This window comes from Anarrhichthys ocellatus, unplaced genomic scaffold (genome assembly GCF_004355925.1).
Source record: "Anarrhichthys ocellatus isolate YVR2014 unplaced genomic scaffold, GSC_Weel_1.0 scaffold65, whole genome shotgun sequence".
Taxonomy (NCBI): Eukaryota; Metazoa; Chordata; class Actinopteri; order Perciformes; family Anarhichadidae; genus Anarrhichthys; species Anarrhichthys ocellatus.
Genome location: NW_022280095.1, coordinates 216,080 through 239,229, shown reverse-complemented (window position 1 = coordinate 239,229; position 23,150 = coordinate 216,080). Strand labels below are relative to the sequence as shown.

The 23,150-nt window shown below is 41.7% G+C and overlaps 3 protein-coding genes across 5 annotated transcripts in view; all 3 read left to right on the top strand.

The window, feature by feature from the left end:
- The first annotated feature begins 1,782 nt into the window (after positions 1-1,782).
- On the top strand, positions 1,783-7,527 carry cct8 (chaperonin containing TCP1, subunit 8 (theta)). 2 transcript variants are annotated; one of them, XM_031872599.1, is made up of 15 exons: positions 1,783-1,960; positions 2,493-2,583; positions 2,690-2,769; positions 2,872-3,021; positions 3,309-3,489; positions 3,841-3,902; positions 3,988-4,125; positions 4,267-4,445; positions 4,609-4,675; positions 4,769-4,856; positions 4,959-5,074; positions 5,305-5,376; positions 5,536-5,700; positions 5,985-6,104; positions 6,503-7,235. In XM_031872599.1, exons 1-15 carry the CDS (start codon positions 1,901-1,903, stop codon positions 6,608-6,610), a joined length of 1,677 nt encoding a protein of 558 aa, XP_031728459.1. In that variant the 5' UTR covers positions 1,783-1,900; the 3' UTR covers positions 6,611-7,235. The 2 variants fall into 2 exon arrangements, with proteins under 2 accessions (XP_031728459.1, XP_031728460.1); XM_031872600.1 differs by lacking the exon at positions 6,503-7,235 and adding an exon at positions 7,250-7,527 and having other exon boundaries at positions 1,784-1,960.
- Positions 7,528-7,981: 454 nt separating this feature from the next.
- Positions 7,982-16,399, top strand: rskrb (ribosomal protein S6 kinase related b). Of its 2 annotated transcripts, XM_031872602.1 has the most exons (13): positions 7,982-8,304; positions 9,667-9,957; positions 10,079-10,162; positions 10,544-10,612; positions 11,352-11,421; positions 12,232-12,339; positions 12,614-12,654; positions 13,038-13,065; positions 13,329-13,418; positions 13,573-13,661; positions 13,954-14,064; positions 14,202-14,315; positions 14,416-16,397. In XM_031872602.1, the coding sequence occupies exons 1-13, from the start codon at positions 8,275-8,277 to the stop codon at positions 14,650-14,652; spliced, it is 1,362 nt and encodes a 453-aa protein (XP_031728462.1). In that variant the 5' UTR covers positions 7,982-8,274; the 3' UTR covers positions 14,653-16,397. The 2 variants fall into 2 exon arrangements, with proteins under 2 accessions (XP_031728462.1, XP_031728461.1); XM_031872601.1 differs by having other exon boundaries at positions 14,202-16,399.
- A 534-nt stretch (positions 16,400-16,933) lies between these two features.
- aldocb (aldolase C, fructose-bisphosphate, b) overlaps positions 16,934-23,150 on the top strand; it is an 8,938-nt gene continuing 2,721 nt past the window's right edge. Inside the window, exons 1-4 of the mRNA XM_031872604.1 lie at positions 16,934-17,041; positions 21,929-22,045; positions 22,293-22,504; positions 22,971-23,025. Coding sequence (XP_031728464.1) covers positions 21,934-22,045; positions 22,293-22,504; positions 22,971-23,025 — 379 coding nt within the window. The 5' untranslated portion in view covers positions 16,934-17,041; positions 21,929-21,933. The remainder of the gene's footprint in view (positions 17,042-21,928; positions 22,046-22,292; positions 22,505-22,970; positions 23,026-23,150) is intronic.

Genomic DNA, 23,150 nt, shown 5'->3' with positions numbered 1-23,150 from the left:
ATATATATATAGATAGATATATATAGATATATATAGATATATATAGATATATAGATATAGATATATAGATAGATATATAGATAGATATATAGATATATATATAGATATATATATAGATATATATATATATACATATATCTTTATCGAGGTATCAGTTACATTGTAGTGTTGTCAGTATGATACTGGGAGACTGTTACGTGGCAGCTTGTCTTTTTTATATCTATGTTGTGTGTAGTTGGCAACATTCAAGAGATTCTTGTGTTTGCATGTCTCAGGTTCGCTACATTTTTTTTCTAGTTTCTACAATGTCTGAAAAAAACGACTAAAATTGTTTTTCAGAACTAACACTAAATTGACAAAGGAGAGATGCATTTTCCTGTACTTTATACATATGCAGTAATGTTACTAACATCTGTTAGTCCTTTTTTTATTAAATGTCATTTGATTATGCTAACATGTAAAGATTATTTTCTTGGAAAAGGGACTTTTTATATAATAGCTTCGGTAGTATTTGAGTGAAATGTTCTTTTTCCTCATATTTTTTACTTCAGGCTGAGGTTGGCGCTTTTACTGGCCCGCGGATGATTCATACATCGATACTATACACATAAATCATTTGATGATGTAATGGGGGAAGATGTAATGACTCGTTACCTGATTATGTTATAAAGCCATATCCAGCAGGTTATTAGTGTTATCACTTTCAAAACAAACAGCCTTAAGTGAAGCGAAACACTTTGTCTCTGATGTTTCTATGTATTAACAAGAGAAAGGGAGCTGTTGTGCCTAAATGTGGGAGAGAGAAAAAAATCACACAATAAAAACTGAGCTTCAAAAACCCAAAAGTTGTGTATTTTTATACCTCCATGCATGCAACAGCTGTGGCCCCCTCCGCCATGTTTATGGGATGACTGTCCATACTTATGTAGTGAGTCATACCTCAGGAACACCTGCAGGGAATTTCTTCAAATGTCCACTTGGACTAAACTAAGGATAACCCGATTAGATTGTAAATGCAACATGACTGGTTGACGGAGGCGTACAACTGTGAAGCTCTGATTGTTTGAATTTCAGTGGATACGTTTACAACGTATCCTGGCTCAACATCATATTTAACCGAACATGTAACGTAAGCTAATAAGTGAAAATATATTTGAAAAAAAATACTTCTAATGCTTTATATTATGTGATATAATGTTATAACTAGTCATGGAAAGTAAATAAGTATATTTTACCAAGCACCATACAATAATTATGAGGTAGCCTACTTATATTTTACTTTAATAATTCTTATGCCTTTTACTCCACTGCATTTACTTGACAGCTACATTTCAGATTTATACATACTGATCACATATAAATATTTATTTTTACTATAAAACAGCACGTGAACAGTTTATAAAACATGATTTAGATTCAACCTTAACCACCCAACAGTGTATACAAATAGCCTCATAGTGATTAGCTCCAAAATGTATGTTTTTTATCGCTGTATCATGAATTTAATAAATTCAATGTGGCTTTATTGGCATGAAAGTCTCATAAACAGTCTTGCCGAAGCATAAACATAAAAAAGTACACAATAATAAATAATCATGTACTTTGACTTTTTGTACATTTGTAAATGTGGGACTTTTGAGAGTATTAATACATGGTAGTTTTACTTCTTCTCAAGTAGATAAATGATGATGAACCATACGGGCAACAGCTCCCCCAAGTGGTGTGTCATAGTCATAGTAGGGGAAACGAGAACCGCTCAGTTTGTCCCATGTTGTTTCCCGTCTTTGATCCCACGCCTCGCTGAAATCGCTCCTCCTCGCTCTCTCAGGCTTTGTACCCAAAGCTGAACCCACGCCGCGGCTACCTTCCACAAGACACCGGGGCTGCTAAACATCCGAAAATGGCTCTTCACGTTCCCAAAGCGCCGGGCTTTGCCCAAATGTTGAAGGATGGCGCCAAGGTGAGATTAAATCACTTTGTTGGGAGTAGTTTGGTAGCGTTGAGTGTGTGGTTGTTAACTTAGCATGCTAGCTAGCTAGCGTTAGCCACCGAGTTTGCACGCAGTCATGTGGGAGAGTTCTAGAAGGAAGCCAGGCCGCTCTGATGGACCAAAGCCTGCGTCTTTCCACTGTCCTCTCTAGCACTTAAAAACATGCTGTATATGTCTGCAGTGTTGTAACGTCAGCTGCAATGATGATAACATACTGTCAGACTAGTAGTCACACACAGTTAGCGTGGAGCTAACTGTCAGAGATGAGGCTTTCATTGTCACCATGTCTGGCTGTTCAGAGATGCTGATGCTTCCTGTTTTGGGGTTAGCTTGAACATATTACATGTGCTGATGCTTCTGTCCATGGTTGCTTATTGCCCCAGGATCATGCTGATAGATTCATTAAAAAGAGTTATTGTTTAAAATGCCAATAAATGACATGCAATTCAACTCTCTACAAAAGTCCCAGCAGTTGAGTTAATTATGTTTTCCTCTGATGCAGCACTATTCAGGGCTCGAGGAGGCAGTCTATCGTAACATCAAAGCCTGTAAGGAGCTTTCTCAGACCACACGCACCGCCTATGGGCCCAACGGTAAGCTCTCTCGTCCATCAATAAGATGTATTCTTACTTAATAAAATGTATATTGATGAGACCACAAAGTCAGTGATGGTTAAACTGTGACGTCGTGCCTTTTCAGGTATGAACAAAATGGTCATCAACCACCTGGAGAAGCTCTTTGTCACCAATGACGCCGCAACGATTCTCAGAGAGCTCGAGGTGAGGAAAACGCACATTCTTGTGTAACAATTCTGAGTACAAGATTTGATTTATAAATGAGAGGATTTAACGGTTTCTGTGATTGTCATTTGTTTTTTATAGGTGCAGCATCCTGCCGCCAAAATGATTGTGATGGCATCCCACATGCAAGAGCAGGAGGTTGGAGACGGTACAAACTTCGTCCTGGTGTTTGCTGGAGCTCTGCTGGAGCTGGCTGAAGAGCTTCTTAGGATGGGACTGTCGGTGTCGGAGGTAAACAGATGTATAGTCACTGAATATCGTCATGTATATGTGATGGTGTAACGGCGGGGGCAAAGTATCTGGAAATAGTTTGCAGTTGCAAAAACATATTGGTAAAAGGAAGAAAGATGTTTTTGTTCGAACACTGTTCATTGTCTTTTTGGTGTGTTGAGCATTATCAATGGAAAAAACTATACATTTTGGGGCTGATTTTGATACAATAGTCTGCAAAAATGTACATTTTTTCATCCCAAAGAATTTCTGCATTTGCTCCATGTTCTCTTTCCTCTCTGACGCAGGTGATTGAAGGCTATGAGAAGGCGTGTAAAAAGACTCTGGAGATGCTGTCGGACTGCGTGTGTTCCTCAGCCAAGGACCTACATGACATTAAGGAGGTGACCTCTCTCATCCGCACAGCCGTCATGAGCAAACAGTACGGCAACGAGGACTTCCTCGCCAGCCTCATCGCACAGGCCTGTGGTGAGTCAGCGATCCAGACTACCTGAACCAGGGGAAGGCAACCGTAGGTGGCAGCTTAACCAGCGGCACACCTGGCAATACGTGTGCTCACCTGCATGCCAAAGTACCTCTTTCACAGCCATTGGTAGTTGCCATGCATGTTACATGGATGTAATATAATTACAGATGCGTTGTAGATTTAAAATTGGTGTTTTGTCATAATTAAACTTAATGTCAACCTTAATGTTATGACATAGCACACTGATAAACACTACAACAGTAGCTGTTAGCTGTTTAAAGATAATTAACTTTGATGGTAGTATTAATTCAGTGTTTCTCTAACTTTCTTGTCTTTACTGCTTTATGCTACAGTGTCCATCTTCCCAGAGTCCGGCAATTTCAATGTTGATAATGTCCGAGTATGCAAGATTTTGGTAAGCAGCGTTGTCCGTTGCAATATTTTTTTAATCCGTGTTTGTGTCGTTTGCCTGAAAGTTAATGTCTGCGGTGTTTTTTCAGGGTTGTGGAGTGACGGCGTCCTCCATGCTGCACGGCATGGTTTTCAAGAAGGAAGTGGAGGGAGACATCACATCAGTGAAAGATGCTAAGGTCGCCATCTTCTCCTGCCCCTTTGACTGCATGGTGACAGAGACCAAGGTAAGCAATACGTCGTCACGTCAGGAAAAGGTGTGTACACTTTTCCTACTATGACGAGTCAAAATATCTGCCGTGAAAAAGGTCTACTTGTGAGGAAGCTTCTGGCCTTGGGTGTAAACAATCGTCTTGTTTGTCTCACAGGGCACAGTGCTGATAAAGAGTGCAAAGGAGCTCATGGACTTCAGTAAGGGAGAGGAGGACATGATGGAGGCTCAGGTGAAGGCCATCAAGGAGTCCGGTGCCAACGTGGTGGTGACCGGGGGGAAAGTGGCTGACATGGCGCTGCACTATGCCAACAAGTACAACCTGATGGTGGTCAGGTAAGACCCACGGGACCGCCGATAATCCAAATAAGTGTTTTCGTGAAAACATTGCACATTGGGGCCGACGAGAGATGCCTGTGTTAACGTCGAGGTATTGCAAAGTATCTGTGGTTGTATAACTTTATCACAATGTCCTAATTCTGCCTCCTTCCCCCCTCAGGCTTAACTCCAAGTGGGACCTCAGGAGGTTATGCAAGACTCTGGGAGCTATAGCACTGCCCAGGATGGTGAGTGTCGTCATGTTCTGATCAGGTATATCAGCCACAATATAACGTTATATCATATATATATATAATGATGCTTTTTTTCTGTTTTCTTAGACGGCCCCAACTCCAGACGAGATGGGTCACTGTGACAACGTCTACATCGAAGAGGTGGGGGACACTCAGGTGGTGGTCTTCAAACACGGTAAGTCATTCTTTGCTCCAAAGTCTTCATTTCACACCTGGTATTCGCTCCATTTGAGTTTTAGGCTCAATGTACTGATTGGTTTTGATTTGTTGTGAACAGAGAAAGAGGACGGTGTCCTCTCAACGGTGGTGATCAGAGGCTCCACTGACAACCTGATGGACGACATAGAGAGAGCTGTAGATGATGGAGTCAACACCTTCAAGGTTCTGGTCAGGGTAAGTTAGATCGCTGTAGGAGTTTTAGCATTTTTTTGGTAATAAGAAATAATCTGTAAATTATTTTAAATTGCCATTTCAACACACAAATTGTTTTTTCATTATTTATAAGTATCAGCAAATCTCAACAGTCAAAGTGAATATTTATTGACTTATTTTCTGCCTTAGAGTTTCATGTACTACTTGGTCTGCACAACAGCTACAGTTTCTGTGTTCTTCACTGTCTCTAGGACAAGCGACTGGTTCCTGGAGCGGGAGCCATTGAGATTGAACTGGCCAAACAGATCACCTCATATGGAGAGGTATTTAGATTTATGTACATAAACAGAGGGGCACCAGCTTCAGACAAATGCCTCTCCTCGTGGTTTTGCCCTTTTTTGTCTTTACTGCATCACCGGCTGATGAATTGCAGAAACATGACTCTTTTTTTTCTCTCTCCCCCCCCCCACCACTCTCCGTAGTCCTGCCCGGGCCTCGAACAATACGCCATTAAGAAGTTTGCTGAAGCCTTCGAGGCTATTCCACGAGCACTGGCTGAGAACTCCGGTGTGAAGGGGAGCGAACTCATCTCCAAAATGTACTCTGCGCACCACGAGGGAAACAAAAACATCGGCTTCGACATCGAGGTGTGTATATGTACGCGAGGAGATCAGAACAAATATTGAAAACGTCTGTCAAAAGGGGCTCGCTCAACTAAGTCTGTGTGGTTCAGTCATCATTTCACATGCTGTTGTAGAGGCATTTTAAATAAAGTGAGGTAAAGATGTGATGCATAATCATGCACATTTAGCTCGTGGCAACCATAGCTCAAGTGCATACGTCTGTTTTCCTCTATGCAGAGGCATTTATGTTTGTATATATTGAACTAGATGTGTATGCGTTTGGTTCTGATGACTGATGGTGTCTTTAGGGAGAAGGCCCCGCTTTGAAGGACATGCTTGAAGCTGGCATTCTGGAGCCGTACCTGGTCAAATACTGGGGCATCAAAATGGCTACCAACGCTGCCATCACAGTACTGAGAGTTGACCAGGTGTGTACAAAAACTCACAAATACTCGCCACACACGGAGGATTAAAAGCAACTTCCAGATCATGCTCATCTAATGTTTGTTTTTTTTAAAGAGAATTCAGCTTCAGTCTCAACATTTTCCGACTTCAATACCCTTTTAATAGTTGCTGTATGGCATTGGAATATTTATTTGTGTATTTCAAGGAAGGATTTGGCTTTAACTTTTTCCTCACCAGGTTTATATACACATAAAGCAGATGACTTGTTTCTATTCTGTCCTATTTGTTTTTGTGTTTATAATTTGATATAAACCCTAATGAAGTTCCTAAATTCCGCAGGTCAAGTATTGGGAAGGCCTTTTGTGAATTACTAGTCTCCAGGTAGTTGACGTTAGCGTGTGTGTATACGTGTGCGATGCAGATCATCATGGCTAAGGCTGCAGGGGGACCCAAGGCTCCCAAGCAGAGAGGCCACTGGGACAAGGACGACTGGGAGGAAGCGCCTGATAATTTTGACTCTCACCATTAAGAGAGCGCACACACACTCCTCCGTCAGTAGGTCCTGGAATGCGCGTGTGTGTGTTTTTGACTCACACCGATGTGCTCACGGGACACTGAAGCTGTGAAACGTTTTTCTTTTGCCCGTCACTACTAACGGCCACTTCTCGAGTGTTTTTCAATAATACCAAGTGTGTCACTGACGGAAGACTAAATCACTCCGACTATAAACGAATACAGTATGGTTTGATGGCATGATGCATGCACTCATGAACGCTATTTATCGCACTGGACGTCCTCCGGCAAGTGCAGAATTTTAAAATGTTGCATGTGATATAATTTGATATAGGGAACATGTGAATGAGTGGCTTTGTTGTCTGGAGGGTCATTTTCCTCTAATCACTGAAGCCATTTTTCGGTTGTAGCACATTTTCTCTTTGACCATAAGTATGCCATATGTGCTCATGAATAATTCATCACCATAGATGCTCCACTTTGGTATCTGTCTGGATTTAAATCGGCCCCTTCGACTTTGAAACAGGTCTGCTTCAGTTCGAGCTGTAAACGTTTAACCTGCCTGCCTCACAGTCTGCAGCCTGCTGCGCGGACCTCCGTGCTCTTGATTTCCAGACAGGAAGCACCGACTGACCGCTGTCTTTTCTCCCTGCAGATCATCATGGCTAAACCAGCAGGCGGACCCAAACCTCCCCAGGGCAGGAAGGACTTCGACGAGGACGACTGAAACTGATGCTCCTTCAACCCCCAACGCTCCCACATGGATTGACAAAACCTTTTCTACTTGTTTTATTTAAAGCTCAACAGTTTGGTTTATTTTTTGTAGAAATTATCACAAATTGGTTAACATATGTTGAAAGTCAAATGTATGGATGTCACTGTTCGCTTTATTTGTTCCTAGTCCCAAATAAAACGCACTTGGGCTGTAATGTCTTTTGTTTGGATTTAGTTTTTACTTTAAGTAGTCAGTTTTCTGGACCCAGTTATGTACATTTCCAACATCACTTGACTCCATCCTGTAAGATCACCTTCTCTTGGAGCTCGTAAATCCCCACCGTCCTGGGCTCCCTGCTTAAGCTACAAACATGCATGAATTTACCTATAATGTTGCCCCATGGGTCTGCTCTTAACGTCGTGTTGAGACAGCAAAAATATGCATGCACTGCTTTATTTTTTAGAACAAGTGATACGAAGAGGTCAATTAAAGATCTATCACTACACAATGCATTCATAGTTGTATTGATGCATGCATTTGTTTGTTCCCTGTAAACAAAAACAATAAAATCATGCTGAGGTCTGCCATGCAAATGTAAATAGAAATTTATATTTATATGTAGAGCTGTCTGCGGCTCTGATTACAGAGCAGCAGGGGGAGCTGAACTCCACCAGGTTGCGGTCTCATTGGATGGCGATGTGGGCGGATTTGCGCTGACGTTGTCCATACTCGGGATTAACTTGTTTTTATGTCGCCATATCTGTCACATTTTGCACCGGAGAGCCCGCTCAACTGCGGATGGACATCGCGTGCTAGTTGGGCGTCTTCTAACCCTTAAATTAGCCGTGTGTGTTGTGCACAAAACTGTTGATAGGTTGCCGGGCAGGCGCGTAGTTCAATTTGAGGTGCCTGGATGAGGAGCAGACGTCGCACGGGGCTGACGGTGCTGCTGTCCTGTCACACTGATGGGGGCCGACGGTAGTAAAAACAAGAAGGTGAGTTGCGTGAAATTCCTGGTTGCTAAAGTGTGACGCACGAAGAGAGAGGGGGGGGGGGGATTCCCCTGTTTTCATGACGTTTATTTGGCTCCTGAAATCCCCAGGTAGCAACGACGGTGCCAATCCGGGATGGCTGTGTTTAAACACAGTATATTGAAATAAAGTGTAATCAAATTGCGTAGTTAGTGATAAATTAATAGTTTAAAGGGATTGATGTTGCCCCTTAGAATCCTGTTATCTTCAAAAGCACATTTTAATCTTTACGCTTTTACTTTGAAGACGTCTTCACGCTTCCGGTATTGGCATCTGACATCAATTTGCAATTAAACGCCTCAAAACAATGTCCAAATTAAATCGTAACGTTGCTCAGCCTCTGGTCGGATGTCAGGCAGATGTCACATTGATTGCAGTTATTTCTGCTGAGTGACTGTAGATGTGTGTCATTGCATTTGGCTCTGGTAGAAACATCCTGCGTGGTTGATTACACACATGCTGCTCCACAGAGCATCCGATCTGTTGTGCAGCCTAGAGGGGGGAGGAGAAGGTTTGTGTGTGTGACCGAGTGACTGCAGATTGGATGTAAATCAAGCGTTATTTTTTTCTCTCTCTTGTTAAATCTTAAATGAGAGCTGGAAGCTGGTTAAGTGGAATTAACTGTTGGCCTCTGCAGCTCCATCGATGCATTTTAGGGGGTTTGCACACGGACACAAAGTGAAATAAGACTGATAATCATGCAAATGCAATCAACAATCTTTGGTTGGAGGTAGAGATTGATATTTCTCCCCCCCACATTAACCTTTCATATGCAGTGACTGGCATTTCTGAGAAGCAAAGGGAATCAGTGACCGATCATTCAGAATACATACATGTCCAATAGCTACAGAGTTGGACATACTGTATTCCAACAGCAGAAGATGTGTTTGCACTGAGCAGCTCCCCAGCTGTGTGTATATGAAGCAATGCTTACTTTCCCAGGTTAAACAGTGAATATAAATGTATTTTTGAAAAGGCCATCCTTTTTGTCGTGCTTGTCCAGCACTGTTGGCTCATGAGTTTCTGGGTTATGAACTTCCAAAAGGTCAAGTAAAAGAAGAAAGTTGCTTTTAGCCGTGCACGCCTGCCTTAATAAGTGTTGATCGCATAAAACAGAAGTGAATAGTGCCTGGAGTTGGCTAAAACATGCAGAAATGCTAGCGAGGCCCTTAAGATCTTGGTAGAAAATTCACATAAATGTTTTTTTTTTAATGTCTTCCCAGAAAGTATATTCACTGACATGATTCATATTGTTGTGTTGCACCATCTCCTAATCTGTACCATAATGCTCCTCGGTGCATTCCTCTTCCTTTGTCTCCCCTACAGAGGGCCGCTGAAGGGCAGGAAGATGAGGACTTCTCATCTGGATGGCGTGGCTTCCTCTCCAGCATGGGTCTGTCTATCCCAGCAGGCCTATGTCGCCTGGCCCCACCCGCCCTGCGGCTGGGCCAGCATCGAATGCTCCAAGGCAAGGCCCCCGACATCCCGGAGCACGTGCTCAGGCTGGCGGGAGTCGGCCCGGGCAAGCTGAGAGCGGAGTGGAGCCTGCCGGGGTTCATTACCATGTTCCTGCCCGAATTCCCCCACAGAACTGTGCCCGGGCACGAACACTTTCAGGTAGACCTCGAGTCCAACATAGACAGAAATGATATGTAAGGCTTGATCTGATTGGATAATGGCTCTGTCTTTGTGTTTGTATATCTCTCTCTGCCTCTGTCACTGTGTTTCACTCCACCAGGTGTTGAGTTACATCGCCAAAGGTTCGTTTGGACCCATTCTGAAAGTGAAGGACAAGACCAAGCAGAAAACGTATGCTGTCAAAGTGAGTCTTCTGCTTGAATCTCACATTTTAAATGTGTTTATTTAATTGATCAAAGCCAAAAATGAACAGACAGTTTATCAATTCATGATAATAGTATGTAAATAAGTTAAAAGATAGACAGTATGAGATAGGTTGGGTTTGACTTAATACTATTTTTACTTCTGACTATCGAAGACCTGTAAAATTGACTAATTTTCCAAATTACCGTCAAGTCAGTACAAGTAATTTTAACTGTAGCCATCGAGGCTTTTAATATACAAATCACTGCAATTGTAACAGTAAACTATAATAATGAAATAAGTATTTTTGTTGCATGTCAAAATCCTTGCAGTCCTGTGTTGTGTAGTCTTATTTCATCTCAGTATCTTTGACGTCCGACAGGTTATACCTAAATCAGAGATTCTAAGACTCGGGGTGTTGGAGCAGTCAAAAGAAGAAGTTATTGTCCAGGTGGGTGTTGGGAACAAGTTGTGGATTTTTGAAAAAACAGCATCTTGAAATTTTTCAGTCATTAATCTCTGCATTTGAAAGGACTTTCTTTTGTAAAAAGTAAATACAGCAAACAAAGCAACGCTTTTCATACAATAATCAATATTTACAAATATGTGTTTATGATTTATTGTCTTATCCTAAGTAAAAACTAAAATAGGCTCTCTAAGCTTTCAAAAGGATAAGCAGTTATGTTTATATTCAACCTATCACATGTGGGGTATAAATCAGTACTTTCCAGTATCAGGTGAGGATTACAGGAAGGTAGCTTTCTTTTTGCAATCACTCTCTAACCTTTTGCAGAAGTAAGATCTAACTAAAATATTAAATGTATAGGATTTGTGAAAAGGAACATAACATATCTCATACAGATAAAATGTTATAATACATATCCAATTCATTAATTATATCAACACTGATGGTATTCATACTACAGTATAAATTAAATGCACGTAAGACTGAAGCTTATGTTGTGGGACGCATTGTAATTGGTCTGAGGAGGTGATATACTTTTTAGGTATTTTAATTCACTCTACCCTCAAAAATGATGCATCTGTAATGTCTAAGTTTATTATCTAATTCCAAACATGTACATTTTTAGTCTTTGAATTTCACCAACAACACCTTAAGTTGTAATTAAAGTCACATCACAGAAAAATCGTTGAGATTTTTCAGGTTGATCTTGGACTTTTGCCCACAGCGTCAGGTTCGCCACCCATTTGTCCATGACCTCCAGGACTGCTGGCAGACTCAGCGCCACCTCTACATTAGTGAGTCAGCCAGAGACCAGTGACCCGATCCTACCCAGATCCACTACCCAAAAACCCCTCACTCCACCTTTTCTAACCTCAACACTGGTAGTCTTGTCCAGAACCTCTCCACAATCCCCAACCTGACACATAGAATAAGATGACCAAAAGAAAAGGAGATTCCCATAAAGTCTTTTTATTCTGGTTGTTTTGCCCAGATACTACTCCACCGATCTACCACTGCCTGTGTCTGCTCTGCCCCCCTTTTCCTCTCCTCCAGAGCATTTACCCTTTTTCCCAAATCAGCCACTGACACAGAAAGTGTGACCCAGTTTGTTTGCTACCCCACCTCCTGTGAAAAGAGAGCAAAGTTAGCCCCGGGAACAGATGTTGAACTCTGCTGCAGCTCAGCAAGAACACATGTGTCACAATCATAAGAGAGGACCCCTGCTTGCTTGAACAGTGAATCATCACTGAATCATTAAGCCATGGATGTAGATGTGGGGCATATTTGAAGCAAATCAGGACTATTTAAAGCCATCCTCCTGTATTACAAGTACATACGCACAGCTATGCACTATTTACCTCCAACCCACCTTTTTGCCTTTATTTTCTAACACTGTGTGTACTTGGCAGACTGACTACAGTTAATCACCTTTGTTTGGTTTGTAGAGAAATATATTTTTACTCTTTCCTTGCTTCCTAATTATCCTCTTCTTTCCTAATTTCTTTCACCAGTGTGTGCTCCACATCCCGCTGACCTTCACAACCCCTCACACACCACATTGCATGACACAGAAACCTGTTTTAATGCTGTCTCTCCTACCACAGTGTGTGACTACTGCAGCACAGGAGACCTGTACACCTACTGGCAGATGATTGGTCAGTTCCCAGAGGACACAGTGCGAGTGTTTGCAGCAGAGTTGGGATGTGCACTCGGTGAGTATGCTATAATAATACATAACCACCTCACTTTTATCCTCACATATCCCAATTAGATCAGAGGTGACTACAGCAAGGTTTCCCTAGCTAACAGTATTTAATTGTAAGTAATTATAAAAAAAGGACTCATTAAAATGAGAGGTGTTCTCAAAGGATCTTCCATAGCAACAAAGCAGTGCCACAGGTTTTAGATATGTCAGTAGGATTTGAAACATTTTAGTTCTTTAGTTGAGTTTTTAATTTTTGTTCTTCTTTGCTGGTTTTTCCACAGGTTTCCTGCACGACTTTGGGATCATTCACAGAGACGTGAAGGTAAGAGAAGGAGGTCATTCACAACTTTTGGAACAAAATGTGAGACCGTTTATGAAGTATAATAATAATTGAAGTATAATTATATTGAAATGTATCAATGCAGTTAAAGTACAATATATGATGTGTTTTTCCCTGTGTAGCTATTTGCAATTTTTATAAATTTGCTGTTTCAGGCTACAGATTACGTTTTATGACTTTTCATTTTTATATTATTAAAATGCCCAACCTTGTGTGTAGAATAATAATTAATTACCAAATTAGAATAAAATATGTAATGCTCAGGAATATCTGCTATGAGATTATTTTTCTTATCATAGTTAATTTGGTACGTTTGTTAATATGAATGGGAGTCTAATTTAGTCATTTTGGCATTGTTTTTGTAGATGGAGAATATCCTGCTTACAGACAATGGTGAGTAAAAAACAGTAGAGAGCAGCATAGCTCTGGTGTGCAGTCGACCTTTCCAGAGAACATCCTGACTGTGCACATCTGTATCTCAATGTACATTAATGCAAACAGTACATCTGTGAGGGAAAAGGCTTTACACCCAATTACATATGCTAATGAGATCTGATTAGGATGTGAATTTTTGTATATTTTATACCAGTTGTAACTGCATCAGTAAGAAGAATCTCATGTGTGCATAATGATGTGGTTAAAATGGTCTGTTCTAGGACACCTCCGCTTAGCTGACTTTGGTTTGTCCCGTCGCCTGGAGAGAGGAGGAAGAGCTTTTACCATTTGTGGAACCATCCAATATATGGGTGAGAAATAATCCCCCACATCCCCTGACTGAGACCATATTAACAGACTCATGTTTTGTGCATTATTTTAATCAATTATACTGGGAAATTGAAATATAAATGTACAAAAATATAGTACATGCAGTGCTGTGAGCGTGCTCTGTCTGCTCTGCAGCCCCAGAGGTGCTCAGTGGCGGACCCTACAACCATGCAGCCGATTGGTGGTCGCTGGGAATCCTGCTTTTTTCATTGGTTACTGGGAAGGTGAGCTCTTGTTGCCGGTAGGCTCGGCATGTCCTGCATGATGAGCAGATATTACTCACAATCCTTCATTCAGTGACGTAGCTGTTATTGATTTTTGCCGTGAAAGAAGGTTGTGTAGAATATATTAGTTGCTTTCGTCGTGAGGTCATTTTACATTCAGTTTTAAGGACTCAAAGTGGTATATGTTTTCTTAAATCTAGTCATTAGAAGCCTTGTGTTTTGCCATGTAAAAGTCTAAAATCTGGCCTTTGCAAATGGAAACAATCTAAATTATTTCTCAAACACTCCTCAGTTCCCCATGCCTCCAGAGCCAGACCACTGCAGTATGCTGAGGAAAGTGAGGAGTTTTCCCTATGAAATGCCCCTCAGCCTCAGCTCCCCACTGGCCTTGTTAATAACGGAGGTAATTACACAAAGTGTCATCATATAGCTACAAAATATTAAATCTGCACTTCTGACTATTTGATTACATGCATTAGTATCTACTAACTCAGTTTGGCAAGTTTGAAATCATATCATGACCTACGTTTCTCTGACCAGCTTTTGTGCAAAACTCCGACCCGCCGCCTGAGGACCCTCGAGCGTTTCAAACGCCAAACCTTCTTCCGTGGAACAACTTTTGACCTCGCCCTACTGCAGCGCCAGCCTGTGGAGGTAACCGACGAATGTAGCCAGTTTGGTTGTTCAAACGTGAGTCCGATTGGGATTTTAGGAAAAGCAAAGTGTTTTTTCTGTTGTTGTTGTCACTGTTCAGGTGATTCTGGAGCTGAGAGAGAGACCAGACCGAGCTGCCAAAGCTCGACGAGGCCTCACTTTGTCTCTGCAGCCTCTCAAAGGTTTCGACTACGACTCGTTCCTCAGCCCTCCGTCCACGCCGGACACACAGCTGGATGCCGACACACAAACCCACACAGCTGCACCGCTCCCCGGCCCGGCACTCCCTCTAAAACCTGCTCAGGAAAAAGGCTTACGTAGAGAAGTGTTTGTGTGACGGAGTTTACAGTATGGTTTCCAACACCCTAAAGCAATGGCCTCCATGTATGTATTTTCTGCACACTTATTCACCCTTACAGGTGTGGGGCACCATGTCAAATGTTTTATTTAGTAAAAGCCAAAACAGCTGATTATTTAATTTGACCTATAGTTTAGAAGAGAATGATGTATTGGAGTAACATTTGAGAACTTTCCCTCTTGTATTGGCAAGTTTATGTTTTTTGTGACGTGCTGAACACTTTTTTAAATTTTTTACTCATTTGCCTTTCTCCAATGAGCACCTTTTCAAGCCTACTGGATTTGTTCAACAGTTGTGCAAGAAAGATTGCACTGCTGTTGTCCATGTACTTTCAACTTGTGACTGGTCATGGCTGCCCTGTTAATACTTTGCTATCAAATTCACGTCACATGGAAAAGTCATGCTGGTTGAAGACAATGCACAGATTTATTTTCTTTTTCTTCAAGTTTTATGTAGTTAAGTAATAATCAATTCAAAAGTCCTCAGCAAAATGAGTTATTTATGAACTTCTGCCTTTATTTTCTTGTTGCATGATTATAAAACTTTTGGCAAAAGTGGATGAAAGAAACTCCTTGCCACGTCTTCTAAGTGATTATGCTGTGATTCTGTATCTTTATTAGTGCTGGGATATAACCTCTCCCTAACTTGACCTTTACTGCCTAAATTCTGTAGCAGCAGAATGGTCTCTCCTCCTGTACTATCTAAAGTCATGCAAGCATCACAACATCAGATAAAGATGTGAACGCCTTCAACGTCTGCGTTAGTTTGATTCATTCATAACTCAGGGGAGCACTCGCCAGTTGTCCCAGGTAAGCCTTGACTTTCACTTCAAGATGGCACCCGTCTGTACAGATATGATCTAAGACTGTATGAACAACAGTACTGTTTACCTCCAGTTAACATTTTGATAGACACAGGACTTTTTCTATTGTGTAAGGCTGCCGTAACCAGCCAGTAATCACACCTTCATGCACTTACCCGATCATCAGATTATATTATGATTTTGTAAAGTATGCCCTGATGTGTAGCTACCCAGAATGCCTCACATGTATGATCCTGAGCTTGCTTTTTACTGTCACCAAAAAAATGCATATTTATATAATCATATTTATAAATTGTATGGATGCTATTTGATGTTATATGTTATGGTACTTTGTATTTTTGTAATTACCATGTAGCACAGATGGGATATTAAACTCTTACTAAACAGCGACCTGCTGATTTGGATGTTTTTGTTTGTGTGAGATGGCTTGAAGAAAGAGTCATTGCTTCACTTTTGCTATCAGTTACGCCACATTGTTTTTGCAGAAGTATTGCATGTGTTTGGTTAAGAAAAGACATTGTGTACAGTATCCTGCAGTGAACGTTTACTAAAGTGTGCTTTAGTGCAATTTATAATGTATACTTTAATTTCACTACATTTCAGAAGGTAGCATTGTACTTTTTACTTCCCTACATTTATTTCAAGCTTTATTCATCTATTTTTTTAATCAACATATAAAATATGAGGCCTTTTTATACAGCACATTAAACTATCCAACAGTACATAAAGTCATTATTTATTGTTTATTTTACCTTGATAAATGCTTTAACATTAAACTGCAGTATTTTTCACTTTTGTCATTCTGTAATAAATGGGTGTAATTAGTTTTTTCTCCCATGGAGCATAGATGGTTGACAAGTCAATATTAGGGGGGTGTTCTCTAAAGTGAGAATTTGGTAAAAGCTTTTTTAAAACTTGCAGCCATTTGGATCATCAGGAGGTAGAAATATGTGGTCGACTACTGAACTCAATTCCTCTCCAGCAAGAGTTCATTTGAATTGTTGCCCAGGAGTTATAAAAAAAACAACATATTATTAGGTTAGATAATTAGAGGTACACTGAGTGGCTTGTAACTTGCATTTTCTTTTTCTTTTCACCATTATAATCATATATATGGGTTTAATTTGATGGATTGTCTGGATTGGGATCTCATTCAGAAAAAGGTCAAACCTGTTGGTTGGACACCTATAGTTTTTATTCTGTTTAATTTGAGGCCTGGCACTGTAGGATCATCAACACGCTTTTGTTTCATTTATCTTCAAACTGTAGATTGAAAAACGTTTCACATCTTTTTCCTGTTTCCTTCAAAGATGCAGAATCATGCTGCATCCATTGCACTGAGCTATGGTGATGCTTACCCGACGCATGCGCGTTCGCCTATTCAGCTTTTGGACCGTCACGTGACGCAGCGATGACAGGCTCCGCCCCCCGGTTTAAGGCGTTCGTAAAGGGTCACGTTGCGCTGCAGCAGTGAAACAGGAGACCGCTCTGCATCCTCCGCAACCAGCTCACCTGCTCTCTCTTCGCCCAGACACCCATCAGCAGGTAAGAACCAAATACAAAGAGCCTCAGACACTCTTCATGTGTTATTCATATATATAGATATATATAGATATAGATTATAACGATGATGGGGGTGATGCTGCTCTAACGTCACAACATAAAGCTAACTTTATCTACATTTATTGCAACTGTCAGGATCGTCACCTGTGTCTCGTGCATCCTCACATTGGACTGTAAGCTATATCAGTCTCCGCTCTTATTGGTAGTTTTATTATAAAGTTGCGTATTTCACTCCACCGTCGAAATATGCAACAGGAAGAGCACAACAATGATGACCTTCAGGGATGAAGACTGGGCCTGTTGCGTCCGCCCTCTGTTTAAATCAACACTCCAGATGTCTCACGTGTTTAATGACTGTATATTGTGGTTATTTATCCGGATGGCAGCAGTGTCCGTTGTGCCTGTCGGTGTGTATCTGTCCCTGAGCACGTAGACCTCCATGGTGTGATGTGATGTGATGGGAGGCGGGGCTCGGTCTCGGTTTGTGGCTTCACACGTCAACGCTTCGGTACAACCAGACTTCCTCTTATAATAATGATAATAACACTCCAACGTCTATATTTATATTGCGTGAATGGTCACTGTTCACACACACGTGAATATGTGTGTCAGTCTTGTGTCATAAGCTGAATATATTTGGGTTTAGGACTAAATAAGGAGTTTCAGTACGTGGGCTTGGCCTTGAGATGAGGGGCAATTTATAGACCAACGCAGGAATACATTGTGCTGTGGAAAATCTGCATAGTAATTAATAATCTGCATCTAATGATTATTTCCATTGTCGATTAATCTTTGGATTATTTTCTTTAAAAAATGCCCATAAAATTATAAAGATATTCAGTTTACAATCAAAAAAGGCTAAAATACCCATATAATTATTATTTAAGCCCTTATTTAAAACAGGGCTTAAATGATTTGTCGTTTAACTTAATAGTTGCTCATAATTTGTCTGTCAATCAACTAATCGTTTAACTGACTAATCATTTGAGATCTAGAGTAAAGAAACAAAATGGAGGTTCATGCATGAATGACAGCACAACGTAAGAACATAGTGTACATAACATCTATTATAATATAGTTTAATGTTAGTAATCATATGGAGGAAAATAAAAACCTCTATTTTAATCCCATTGTCCAACTTGTCATGCAAATTATAGATTTAAAAATAAATTAATTTCACCGGTGTTTAAGGTGTCACCTCGTGTAATCTGCACATTTTCACCAGTGTCACCCTCTCTGCGTACTGCAATGCACGCAGCCTTGACGTCTGGCTCAGGTTGTTGAGCTGCATAGGAAACAGTGCTAGCTCTGCTGGATCAAGGCCTGAGGATAGAAACACAGGAGTGGGTTTCAAGGCCAGCACCCCTTATGGTAACAACACGCAGCGCTCCAAGAAGGCTTTTTAGAGCTGCCCTGTAGGAGCCATTTCACATCCCTAAAGCTCATGCAGCTTGCAGTGTAGAGAAAAAACCATGGTGGGTAAACCTCAAGATGGTGATAATAATAAATATATCCTGTTTTCTATTCAAACAGCCCCATCTCCTCCATACTCCACATGCTTATAATATTAAAAGGCTACATGTGCCCGTCCCTGCCTGCAGCCAAACACTTGGCAAATATAGTCAACAAGCTTCAAATATATTGCACTTTCATGCTTGCAGCAATGCTTCAAAACATCACCTGTTGCAGCACGATCGCTATAGATGTAGATTCGGGAGTGAGTTTGTCATTTACGTATATTTGTGGTGTCTCACTACACCCTTGATTGGTAAGTGGGCCGCATGCAGCATCAGTTCTATAGAGGATTGACTGACTGTTGTAGTGTGACGTAACCATCCTGGGGTTTAATGGGTTCCCCTTAAGTTAAAGGCATCCGAGTGGTATAAATGAGAATTTAACTGTCAGTTTTCCGTGTAATCTGTAACTGTAAGTCTGATCTGCAGTGTGATTGCTGTGCACTGCATTTGGCTGCTAACATGCAGTGATCTCAGTCTTGAGGTTTTTTTTTCATGACGCCACAGTGGGGAGTTGGCTGTTGCATCTTGGTGTCGCAGTGCAGAAGTGGTGTCGGCGAGGCCGACCACGGTGCAACAGGCTGGAGGGGTACACGATAGAGGGACAGTAAAGACAACTAAATACTAATCTCTAGCTGTCTCTCCTTTTCTCAAATGTCGTCCTATTAAAACTGCATTTTCTTTTTTTAATGACCAATGGCTGAAGTGCCCTCGAGCAACTGGAAACATTCCATTGCTTCACTTATCTTAACAGTCCATCAGAAATAATTGTTGAGTTTTGAAACTTGAATCATATACCTCATTTGATTTCCAGGGTGTGTTAGCTACAGCAGAGGATCCATCAATACGAGACGACACATATTTAATCAATATATTAAATATTTACTTATATGAATATTTGTAAAAACATTATCAGAATAAAAAAAGACTTAAAGGTTACTCCACACCCGGGAAATTGTTTATCAGAGGTGTTACACCTCATCTCCTTATGCACGCAGTTATTACATTAAGGTTTAATATAATATAACACTGAATGTGTGGCGGTGGCTGTGCGCTAAACGTAATATTATATTTCATGTAATAATTTCATGTGACGTTAACATTGAGGGAGACCATTGAGGGAGACCCATCACCGTCACTCATCCAGCAGTGCATCCGCCAATACATGTTGGCATTAAATCAATATATCTTTACCGTTTACGTGTTCCTCCATTTTGTTACCAAAATGGAGGAACACTATGCAGCATTCCCACCAGGCCTTTCAAAGCTCTCGCCAGCTTGGAGTGGCTAATTGTGATGAAGGATAGCTTTATTTTCAGGGCGTACAAGATTTAACAATGCCTCAATCCAGTTTGTTTCTGTTGTTTCTAGATGACAGAATGTGCTCAGAAGTAGAAATGTACTATTCACAGTATATAAACATCTTGTTAACCAGTGTTTTGCCACCAAACCTGCTCCAGGCTAATCATATGTCAGAGGTAGGTCACATGCACTGCATGGCATTGTCCTTCAAGGTCTTCTTTCCATGCCTTCAGGCAATATAAAAGACATTTCCAGCCTTCATTTTTGTCATTCAGCTCCATATTTCCAATTGAAAAGAGGACTTTCTTGTTTTTGTTTTAAAGCATATTTGGTAACTTTCCTTTGGTGTTTGACTGAGCATTGCATAAAATGTAGATTTCACGTTGCCTTGCAAATTGCTTTGCAATGTTTCCTCAGCGGAAACCGACCACACTTGACCTAAAGTCGGTAAAAATGTATTGTCGATGCACGCAGGTGCTTCACAAAAGACAGCAAGGTATTTGCTGAGCATGACTTTTGTCTGGCTGGCAGTGGAGCATGGATGTGCACACACAAACGCACGTTATGCCCTTGCCTTCGGGTTGGCCTTTCTCAAGTGTAAATAGCCTCTATTATTCACTGGAGAGGTCTATGTGCACTTTATACTCCTGGTCTAACTTTTCCGCTCTTGGGACGTATTGTCCCCTGGCGGGCCTGACCTCTGTAATTTCAACTGCACGTAGGATTTCACTATCAGCAGCGAGCCGTGCCTGACGGCTGTGTTGCGGTAGCTGCACACCGTGTGTGTGTGTGTGTGTGTGTGTGTGTGTGTGCGCGCGCGCATGCTTTAAAGGTTATTATCTCACAGCTTTAAGCTGAGGATTAACACAAAGGATCTAGGGAATGTCAGACAGTGTCCTACCAAGACCAACCTGCCTCAGTTTGACTTCCAGTGGTCAGTTTATTGTTGAGCTACACCAAACCCTCCTTGTAGTTTATATTCTGTGTTACATGATACAATTGATGTGCTTTATATTGTAAGATCTAATGTCCTCACACTAAAATACAAGTTATCCTAAAAGGATGTTTGTCACTCAAGGAGTAGCTTCCAGCCATGAAACGGATTCATCCACAGCTGATCCAATATTCCTTGAGATGAACAAAGCTATAACCGATGACGTCGCTCGCTGGGCGGGGCTTGGTGCGGCTGACTAGAGAGGGAAGTCACAGCTTGTTCCCTGGCAGAGCCGGCATTAGTGGGAGTGATGCGTTTCAGGAATGTGGCGACAATGGGAATTTACAAACTCCACGCACGCTCATCTTGTATGCGTCCAGTAGGCTGCCTCGGTGGGGCACAGCGTGAGGTTTAAAGGGAAACTAGATGGGGGGGGGGGGGGGGGTGATTACAAGACATGCATTCATCAAAGCAAAGACATAAAAGGGTCGGTATACGTGCAACGCACAAAGACAGATATAAGGGGAGACATTAAGGGGAGAACAAGAAACGGTAGAGTGTTGCTGAGGAACGAGCCGTGCTGCATGCAGTCCTGCTGCTACAATGAGGACTGTCAGCAGAATATATAGCAGCCCCGTTGCACAATCACTCCCTCTCTGTGCTCCTAATGGGGGATGGGGTTACGTAACTGCTTATTTACGGCAGAGTGCAGATGGGAATACAGAACAAAATAATCTGGTTTGAAGTGCTTGTGTGCATGTTGGCACGTCGTGATAACGCCGCCGCTGCCAATATGGCCAGACAACATATCAAAGAGAATATTTTTCAGTTTCTTTCTATTTATATCTAACTCTTATTTACTCTCAGGAATCAGGAAGCACGTCTTCTGCTCATACTCATTGGTTTTTAATCACGACTCACACACATGTTGGCTACTGGGATTGTGTGACTTGAAGTGCCATCTCATAGGACTTTTGTCCCTTTCACCCATCCTCCCGCCCTTATTAAAAAGAGCTGCAGCGAGGTAGACAATAGAGGGACAAAACAATGAGGCCGGCGCTGGGCAGTCTTCCATGTGGAAACAATGTGACCTCTTCATGGCTTCTCTCTCTGTTTCAGCCACCATGACTCACCAGTATCCTGCACTGACTCCTGAGCAGAAGAAGGAGCTTCAGGACATCGCAGAGAGGATAGTCGCTCCAGGAAAAGGCATCCTCGCAGCCGATGAATCCACCGGTACGCATGTATGCGTCGTGTGTGTGTGTGTGTGTGTGTGTGTGGTTTGCAAAATAACAACAACACTAAAGATCTTTCTTGTGAAGTTAATCACGCAAGAGGAACAATATGATGCATAGATAGATGCAAGTGTCACAAAATCACCAGTCCTGATCTTCTACTGTTCATCCAGTCCAAGTCATGACTGAATATGTGTGTGTGTGTGTGTGTGTGTGTGTGTGTGTGTGTGTGTGTGTGTTGCTTACAGGCAGCATGGGGAAACGTTTGAACCCCATCGGGGTTGAGAACACAGAGGAGAACAGGCGTCGCTACCGCCAGCTGCTCTTCACAGCCGACCAGCGCATCGACAACTGCATCGGAGGCGTCATCTTCTTCCACGAAACCCTCTACCAGAACACAGACGATGGCACTAACTTCTCCCAGCTCATCCGGGACCGGGACATGGTTGTTGGCATCAAGGTATACAACACTCCATGAAACCTCCAGAGTAGACCTCTTTACTTGAGTCTTTGAAGCTCGGCCTTCTTTTATTGACTGTTTGCTTTGCCTCGGAATGTCCCCACAGCCACGGCGTTGATATTATACTGCAGCCAAGTATTTCAGTTCAGCACTCAAAAACGTCATCATTTGTTTGGCTGGTAAAACTAGAAAGACTCCTACGTGTATATGAAAACACAGACTCCTCGTCAGCGTGTTTAGACACACACACACAAACACACTCGCAGATCAGGAAAAACTGTGTGAAAGAGGACAAACGTTCAGGAAAGTTGTGTTTAGTTGAGAAAGGGTATTTGTATCAGATACTCTGCATGATGTACTCGGTCATATTATAGAAGCAAAAAATGGTTCCCTTGAGAATTTTAATTGTGATACATATCACATGTACAACATTATTTTTAAACAATGTCTGCTTCCCTCCGTACAGGTGGACAAAGGTGTTGTGCCCCTCGCTGGAACAGATGGAGAGACCACCACTCAGGGTAGGTGTGACATAAGCAACACATACACTCTCAAAGCCTCACACACTACCAAAAACCCCATGCCGTGTTTCTGACGGTTCTCTGTGTGTGTGTGTGTGTGTGTGTGTGTGTGTGTGTGTGTGTGT